The 9,938-nt window shown below is 37.2% G+C and overlaps 1 protein-coding gene across 1 annotated transcript in view; it reads left to right on the forward strand.

Moving 5' to 3' along the window:
• esrrgb (estrogen-related receptor gamma b) overlaps nt 1-9,589 on the forward strand; it is a 50,037-nt gene extending 40,448 nt beyond the window's left edge. The window contains exon 7 of the mRNA XM_008397869.3: nt 3,704-9,589. Within this exon, the coding sequence (XP_008396091.1) occupies nt 3,704-3,948 (245 nt within the window). The 3' untranslated portion in view covers nt 3,949-9,589. The remainder of the gene's footprint in view (nt 1-3,703) is intronic.
• The last annotated feature ends 349 nt before the right edge of the window (nt 9,590-9,938 follow it).

The following is a 9,938-nucleotide window of genomic DNA, read 5'->3' on the forward strand; positions in this document are numbered from 1 at the left end:
TTTTTTAAGGAGTATGAAATCACACAAAACTGCAATGCAACCAAAGAAAAAACATATAAGTGCATTTTATAAGACAGACAAAATAAAATAGCAAAACAATCAAACAAAAAGTCTTGCACTCTGCTCATCTATTGGTACCAATGCTAATTGTTTGCCACTGGTGGAAAAGTAGACTTAAAAAAGTTTATTTTAATTTTAAAACCAGCTTTTATGGAGATTTTTTTATCAGTAATTTAAAGTGTTTCATAATATTTTGCTAAATCTTTTGTTTGTCTTGCCGAACCTCTTCGTGTCAGGGGCGCTAGATTTTGCTCTAAACTGGAAATGGATTGACTTCTAAGAAGATTTTTTGCCACATAAGCTTATTAAGACACTGATTTAGTTGCATTCAGATATACATTCAGATTTGTGGCTACAACATTTAAAAATGTTAAAAAGTTTAATTGGTATTATTCATTTTACAAGGGTCTGTCCATGACAAATGATGGCCACAAAAATCTAAGCCTGGAAAAGAATTTAATTCAAATAAAATAAAATTGTAGAAACTCTGGATCTTAAACTATTTAAGTTCATAAGATTCTTCGTTCATCTTTACATTAGAGGTCTTGAATCCACACACGAGATCTAAAACAAATTAAGAAAGTTGACATTTAATTAAACAAAGAATTTCAGCAAAAATAAAAAAAATGTCAAGAGCTGATGTATGTCTTGTGAATCCATCAGTTTCAAGATAACGGCTCCCTGATAAGAGTAAAGGTCAGAGTTTTTTTTTCCCCATTTATCGCAAGTGTGCATGTGCAGCTTCATGTTCATTTTGTGCACAGATACATGTGTGTGTGACTGTCGCTGCGCTCTCATTCCCTCCATCTCCATCACAGTGGCTGCCAGCGCGGCTCAGCCGAGGGAGATATATTTAGCATTTCATTAGAAAAACAGGGGCTGTCAATAAAATGTGTTAAGTGGAGTGGAATGAGCGTCGGGGAGCGACGGGCCTCGTTTGTTCCAATGTGAAGATGCTGCGCCCGTATCGACAGTTTGCTTTTCATGAGGCTGGGCCTGTCCCCCGCTAATCAATGACTGTTAGGAGTCTTTTCTCCTGCCTGACTGAAAAATGAAAAAAGATGCTGAGCCCAGAGCTTTGCTCATCTGATTGCAAACACTCCACGGGAGCAAAAGAGGGGGTGGGGGGGGGTGGCTGGAAAGGCAGGGATTGGAAACGTAAGGGAGAAGTGTGGGAGAGGAAAGGCCTGGGGTTGAGCGGGAGGCTCAGCGAGGGCAATAGGGCAACTTTGGCTCGTTTGAACAAAGTCCCGCAGAGCTTCGGCTTCGCTGGTCCGGAGGGTGTGACAGCTGTGGAAATTCATGGCCATTGATTTTGTAATTAGCAAAGTATCGACGAGATTGACGCCAGGCTGCTGACGGATTACACGGAAATTGTTTCTTCAAAGTTAGTTTTGCATGCCAGCCCGTACCGCCTTAAATAACTCCACATATAAACACATTTGAACACATTTTCAATTGCTTCACACGCAAACGTCTTACCATGCCGCCAAATCAGGATCAGATCAGTATTAACATGAAGGTTTCAAACAAAGACTGCTGGAACACATGTGCGGTCCACATAGCCTAGTTAATTTCCCAAGATAGAAATGCAATTTACACAGAAGGCGACTGGTAAAAGAGACTTAATCAGTCAGTTAGGAACATAATTAGCCTTGTACTTTCCCTTTTTTCTTCCTCATTTACATGTTTATACACGGTCTTAACTTCACTCCCTAAATTCATGACACATAGCTGATCCAATTCCCTCACTCGTCATCTAGCCGACATGTTCGGCTTCGCTTTTGGGATGATATAACACTGAGGAAAACTGCTTTTTCTGTCTATGGATAGGCAAACAGGCTAGACCCGACATACTACGCTTGTCTACTAAAACCCTGCGTCAGCTCGTCCTTTTTAAGGACGACTATGCTTTTTTTTTAATTCCATCGTCTAGAGTTATACATAGAGAGGAATTTAAAAAAAAAGTCTCAACTGGTTTTATTTTAGAGCCTATACATAAGGGGGCCAACTGCTCTTTCTTATGGAAATGAAGGCCATCTGCCACCATCATTCAGATGAACGATATCCTTGTAATGCAGCCATCTGAATTCATTAGCAAAATGGGGGGATGCACACCGTACTCCGTGCTACCAAAAAGAAATGAATCTTTCTCCTTTACCACTGTATATTTATTCCGACCTGCGGTGCACGTCTCTCTCCCCTGAGCCTCGGCCACGCACAGGCATTTATTTAAGGAGCATCATTAACTACTAACAAGAGAAAAGCTCTCTCCAAAATTGCATGTCTGCATTTACAAGCTGTGGAATGTAAAACCAGCTGCAAAACAGGTAGGCGCAGCTGCATATTTGTGTTGCGTTGCACACGACAAAAGGATACTTTATTGTTACTGAATCCATTTTTAAATAGCTTTGTAGCAATGAGGGGCTACGCTAATTTATATCAATGTATCAAAATCTGATCAGTCTCAATCTCTTTCCTAATTAGGGAGTAGGTTTGTCATATGCTTTGAAGAAGAAAGGAATAGGTTTTGTATATTTATTGCAATTTTATTCAACTTAGAACTATATATTATTAGTATTCGCGCAAGGTGTATTTCCTAATGATTTGATTAAGTAAAAAGAAACAAGGTTCGACAGACACTAAGTAATTTTACAGACTGTTACAGGGTAAAGAGGAAAGAAATTGGAATAGGAAATACAAATTCAAATTATTGTCAAAGCTAATTAAAAGTCTAAATTGTATTGCAAAAGTATACTGTTCCCTCTGTGTATGAAGAGTATTTTTACAGTGTAACTTTGCTTTTACACCTAGAAGTATTTTTCTGAGGAATTCAAAGAATGCCGGGATTTCTTTTGCCAGAACCAGAACACGAGAGATCACAAGAGTTAGCACTATAGGAAAAGTGAATAACTTTGGGTAGGAAGAGGCTGTTTACTTCCCCTGAAACAACAAGTGTTTCTGCTTCCTACTGGCCCCTAACTCTCTCTCCCAAGGCTGCAAAGAGATTTACTGTTTTGTTTTTTGTTTTTTGGGGGGCTGGGGGTTTGCCCTGGGTTGTTGTATGATTTGATTATTATTCCTCACTTTGGATCTGAAACCAAAAGAATATCAAATGCAAATTAACTGGCTAAGCTGACTTCTGACTCTTTAGTTAAAGGGTAATCAAACAGCCATTTGAAGGAGACTTTGAAATATTTTTAGTCATCCAAAGAGCTTTTAATCTGAGCAGCATAGTAAGGTCTTAAAATCATCTATATCTGGAAGAGTATATGATGCAATTTATAAAGAAGACGTTATTTTGACCTGATTTGAAGTCATTACAAAAATCAGATTTTGTAATGACTGGCATTTTTAAAAAGTGTGATCAAGTAGCTAAACGTGTGAAAGGTTAAAGTTGGTGTGTTTGTGTACATGACAGCTTGAAAATATGACAAAACACGAGGAGCGCTATATTATAAAATTACACTTACGATTTCTTTAGTTACAGAACTGTAATGAAACTTTAATGTTGCACATTTCAGCAAATTAAACCCCCAAATATTCTGCTGCTCTAAATGTTCTAATGAAGTTTAGTCTCTTCCTCACATCACATGTACCTCTTTCTTCATCTTTTCTCTCCACGCCCCTCCTCTTGCTCCAGACTCCATGCACATAGAGAGCGTCGAAGCCGTCCAAAGGCTCCAAGACTCTCTGCATGAGGCTCTGCAGGACTACGAGGGATCCCAGCACCCAGAGGACCCCCGACGGGCAGGCAAGCTGCTGATGACCCTGCCTCTGCTCCGTCAAACCGCCACAAAGGCTGTTCAGCACTTCTACAGCATTAAAATGCAGGGCAAAGTTCCCATGCACAAACTATTCCTCGAGATGTTGGAGGCCAAAGCTTGACACCTGGAGCAGCTGCATCATTCAGTCAGAGACGAGCAACGGCCCATGAGAAATAAAGGTGAAGTGCCAATTAACAGCCAAAGGATGACACTTGGGCTCTGAAGTCATTTTACCTATTAAAATAATAGCAAAACTTGAAAAATAAAAAAAAAATAAAAAAAGACTTGGAATAGTTTTAAAGAGGGTGACTTTAAATTTGACACAAGCAGGATGATGATAATGTATATAGAGGTGTACAGAAATCAGGCAACTGCGGTCTTGTTATAACCAGAGACCCATTGCTCTATATCACTTGAGTCTTCTGTGAATTTGTTTCTTATTTTTGTTTTAATCTCAAAATGAGAAAGTGATAATATAAAGAACTGTACAGCAGCGTAGCCATACTTTGTGTTCCAGTTTCTCCTCTTTTCTTATCTCACTTGTTCCAGCAATAGACTCGAACTGGTCGTTATTTACACGTACTGTACATTTTGTGAAGCCTCACTGGGTGGAAGGGAGAATTGTTTAAGATCCTTTCTGAACTTATCATCAAAGACGGTCACTTCCACGTAATTACCTCATAGTTGCTTCATTGTCTTGGTATTTTAATCCAATCGGTTGGTCAAATGACAGAGGTCAGTCAGCTATCATTTCAACTAAACGTGTGTCTGAATTGTTCACTCGTTCAAATTCCTATCAACTTCAGAGTGAGAGTTCAACATTTAGCAATAAATTTTAAATGTTCAAACTGGAATTTCGTCCACTTTGTATTGCAGTGGGAATTAGGAACATGCAACAGGCTTATTATGTAGTTCAACACTAAACTCTTCACTAAGCTGATGTTAGTGTACTGTGCCCTGAGTTGACAGAGCATGCTTATTACTCGTCCAAATGGCAATACTAGCATTCTAATGCTAACATCCACACCTAATAACTGCAATAACTAGATTTTCCAAATGTAGTTATTGCACACAAGTTTGTGGATATGAGAGATTAAAAATAGCCATGAACTTGAATCAATAATTTGCTTTTTATTATGAGTTTGGAGAGCAGACAGTGGAATTGGTCAGCAAGCAGACCGCTCTAGTAGGAGACTACGTACTATTTTTGAAGTTCGCTGCAGTGGAAAGACAACACAAAGGCATTCCGTGCTCCTCTTTTGTAAATTGTCCTGAATTCCCGAGTTTTTTGAAAACTTCAAGCTCATATACTCTAAATCCTCATTAGTTTTGTGTTTTTTTATATATCGAAAAAATATCAACATATGCCCAAAATGCTTGGAGGTTTGTGAAGTCATTTTTGTAAGGTAAATGTGAAACTTTTCTTGCAAAATCTACACAAAAGACTTATTATTATTTAAAACTCATAAAACCCAGCTGCATTTCATCCAAGCATAACTTTCCAATGGAAAGTTTCCAAACTGTATATTTCTTACAAATCTGAAAAAAGTTGCATAAGTGTACGTGAAAACCAATGATAACCACATAGCTTTTAATGAATAATATAACTTGTGTACTGAAGCTACTGTTAACTGTTAATAGTCTATGTTTGAGCAACCTGTCAGTGTTGTGGAAATATTCCAAAATGCACACTGTATTCTCATAATCACTAGTTGACACCACAAAATTAGTGACAGAACGAGTGAACATTTCATTCACAGCAGAAATGTTTGCACTTATGTGACACAAAATGGGTACTGGCTATTGTTTAGTTATTTTTAGGAAACTGCACTTCTTCCCCGTTCTTTCTGTGCTGACACTGGAAACTAAACATGCTGTGAAACCAACTCAACAATGATAAGCTATATCTTGTACTGATGAAAGTGTTTTTTTTTTTTGTTTTTTTTTAAATCATGTAATTATCAACCGATACAACAGGAAGGTCATGCTATAGATACCAACTTTGTGAGGATTTTAGGTTTTTAGGTGCTTGTTTGACGCTATGCTAGTTTTTAAGGTTTTTAATTTTAGACAGCATTGTAATTGGTCCCATTTATTTATAGAAGTTTTGTATTTAAAGTTCCATCTGTATTTGTTTAACTCTGAAACTTGGTCTCACTGATATTGATTTTGCCTTGAAGCTCTTTAGCCATCATCTAATGAGGCTAATATTTTGCAGAAGCTATCAGAGAAGCTACCAAACATCAAGATGGCAAACTTATGACATTTGGTCTTCTGTGCAAGTAATTGTTTTACTTCAACACTTTTTGATTCTTTGAGGTGAAAGTGCGTTCTCATGCGAACACCTATTAATCTGAATTGTTTTTTAGCTTAGATAATATGGCGAATTCAAGGAAAGTCACATTTTGTTTATTAAATCCTGCAATTAGCATCCAAGTAAAACATTCAGCGGCTAGACTTCTTGACTTTTCTGGGAGCGTGGTTTAACAGTTTTTTTGGTTTGTTTTGTTGTTTTTTTTGTTCTTGTTTTGTTTTTTGTTTTTGTTTTTTCAATTTTACCATAACCAGTGGTCTTGGGGATTTTATTTAGCTTATAATGTGCTCCTTGAATCCCAACGGAAATCAGACTGCTCATGAAATTCTTGCAGATTCATAACTAAATAAGAATAAATTATCAGCAGCATTAATACTTGATACTCTACTTTTTGGTTGAAGGGATTTTTAACAACCGAAGTAATTTTTTGACTATTGTTACAATATAAAACTTATTTTCTCTCCAAATGTGGGTCACAGGGTAAAATGTTGAAGCTCAGCTTAAACTTTGAAGAGACTTACACTTTCTTGTAATTTTTTAAGTCACATCTAAGTTTGAATATTTTTCATCATTTTGGATAACACAAGATATGGTACCTCATTACAACTGTAACAATGTAGTGTGCGTCATTACAGCTCACTGACATTTAGCATATTTGTTTTTTAATGGCGGTGCTAAACATTCAGAACCAACACTTAAAGTGAAACATGAGTATAATCCACAATTAATCATAGGTTTTAAGAACGTAGGATCTGCCAGATGCAAACTAGTTACCAAAGGATACTGTTCATTTTGCGTCTTCACCAGTTTTACAGTTTTGTTATTTGAATATATGACTTTTTTGGATCTGAAGAGAAAATATCTTGTAACAACCGACTAGTGGATGCTTTGGATAAACGTAGAAAATAAAGGATTCAAAGTAATTTTGCATATACTCTAAATAAATTTGGAGTGACTCCAATAAACTAAAATGGGGATCATAGTTATTAGACTTTAATCATTAGATAAAGTTAAATTGAATTGGAAGAGATTAAAATGAAAAAAAAAAATCATTTTAAGTCAGCATAAAATAAATAAAATGCATTTAACTATTGTTCTTGCTGATTTATGATATGTCTATTTTTATTTCAACTTTATTTATGTCCCAAATTCGTCTACTTAACATTCAGCTACTTATCTACAAAGAGAAATGAAATGATATGCACTGGTTACATACATAAGACCACAGGTAGAGAGTATCGGTAGGGTGAAAGGAAATGGTAAGAGGTTGTTAAATGGAAATATGAACTGGTGAAGGGGCAAACTGACATGAGTTGACTCTAAATTATTTAAAGACAGTACCAAGCATATCATAATATTGTCTCAGATGATGACATATTTCTTACAGGTTTGTTGATCTAAGCAGGTAAGAAGGAACATTTAACCAACATGTGTCAATAATAAGAGGACAGGTTACTCAGTAGCTTTTAGGGATTTAGTGAGAAAAATATAAATTCCACACAAAGGCTATACAAGTGGTGTCTTTTAAAAAGTCAAGTGCCATTAGCTTCGCCCAAAAGCGATGGAAGCATAAGCAACTAGAAACTCAGAGGCTCTACCAGAGAGACCATATTAATTAACTAGAATATAATGCATAGATAATTTTAACCGTGCGCTGATGAGAATTGTTTCCATGGTGCATCTCCCCAATTGTTAGCCAGCTAATCCATCCCCAAGTGAAACAAGGGATTTATTACCTCTGATTAGTATCAAACCAAAGCAGAAACACAACTCACACAACTGCGTTTATGAAATGATGAGCTGTTTTCATGTAAATATTTTATTCACAACATAATAATCATGGGTAATAGTTCAATTCTGTTGTGTTCATTTACTCTTAAGTTTGTGATAGCGAAGAAGGCGCACATCTTGGTTAACATAAGAGAAAACTGAAGTGTAATTGGGACATGAGAGTATAATTATTTTTCTTTTTAATGCTAACGGCATAAATTACACCCCCCTCCCTCCCCAGTTCCTGTTGTTTTTGTTGTAAGGAGAACCTTTAAACCTGTTGTGACAGAAAAAAAGGTCATTTTAAATTTTCCCCACTCACAAATTAATGTGATAATTTTTTTTTTTTTTTTTTTTTAAATGCCTAATTTATGTTCAGACATCTAAAACGGTTCTACAATATCCAATTAATTCTAATTGTGTCCTAAGCTTGAAATTCTCAAAAGAAACGGAGCAATTAAATTTCTGCTTTGGCTCTACTCTGGGGACGAGAGGCGTTTGATTTTAGCTGATGGTGGCGAGGCTTTTTCGTCTAAGTCTCTCCAAAAGGCGATTTCATGGGTGTCTACAGTAGTTTCCTAACAGAGCAGCAGCGATCACTGGGCTATGCAAGGCAGTACGGCCACCTGTGCTCCTTATGTTTGGAGCATCAGACTGACTTGTAGTTGTGCTTTGTTTACAACTTGAACATACTGTATAACTGCTACGTGCAATTCACTGTATTATACTGTATCTGCTGTGCATTGATGTGACTAAGATCACGTGTTCGGTTTGCCACTTTAATGTATTCTCATGAGGATTAGGAACATATTTACAGCCCAGTGTATTATACAAGTCTCTGTTTCAAGTGAATAATGGACGAGTTCATTGTGTTTGTTTTAAGACGATTTTGTTTTTTTCTGTATGTTTTTTTTTTTGTCTCTCGGTTTCTCCGTGTGTTTTTGGTTATCAGCAAAGCAGGACGAGCGGCGACTAAAGTCGTCTAGACCCTATACCTCAATTCATATTTTGAAAATTACACTGGGCTTGGAAGCGGGCCATGGGATTCTCCTGGGAGTCAGTGGCACAGAAATAAAGTGACATCACCGGCTGGGTATTAAAAAAAATGTAGATGAAGTTACCGCAATTGGTGGTGGGGGGAGGAGGCGCACATTCCTCGGAGGAAAGCTACTTATTCGTTGCTCCATTTGCGGACTTACCTCATCTCCATGCACTCCGAGATGACGAGATTTACATAAAACATGGAGGAACCTCCCCGGCCGATCTGTTCCACGGTGTAAAGAGGAACCTGCTAGGTGTGCGCACCACAGACTAGTGATTACCCAAGAGGTTTCTCTCCCTCTTCAAAAGCAATATGTTTGCATTTGTGATATATGAATCAAGTTAAAAGGGAGCTTTGGTTCATTGTAATTACAAACTTTCTTCATGCTTGAAGGGGGGGGCAGGCTAACTATGTGCACTGTTCTGTGAAGAAAAGAAAATGGGGGGGGGAAATGGAAATAAGCCAAAACACAGCTGGGATTCACTGGACAGGACTGTGTGGCATTTTCATGTTTTGTTTGTTGTATTTATGCCTACTGTATCCATGTGTAAATAAATGCTTTTGTGGGGGAGTAGGGCAGCCAGATCTAACAATGCACTGAATGTACAGTGACAATAAAAAACACAATTTATGAAATCTTGGCAATGTGATCTTTTCATTTAAAGAATAGGGATAAACATGAATTCACCTGTACAGGAAGAATTTCATTTTATAAAATTGAGGATCCTCCACAGACGCATGTTTTTATCAAACTGGTTGTTGATTGCTTACATTTTTTATAAGCAACAAAGCCACTGAGAACAACATGAGAAAAGAAATGGATCGGACATATACGTCTGTAACCACAAAGTAGTCCACTCAAATTGGTCCAGAAATCAAGTTATACGTACTCAAGAGAAATTGCACAGAAATAATTACTATCAGCTATCATGTTTTGTTTTGTTTTTCAAAGTGTCTCACATTTCCCTCAAGCACCCTGGGATTA

This window comes from Poecilia reticulata, chromosome 21, assembly GCF_904066995.2.
Source record: "Poecilia reticulata chromosome 21, P_reticulata-male-v2, whole genome shotgun sequence".
Classification (NCBI taxonomy): domain Eukaryota; kingdom Metazoa; phylum Chordata; class Actinopteri; order Cyprinodontiformes; family Poeciliidae; genus Poecilia; species Poecilia reticulata.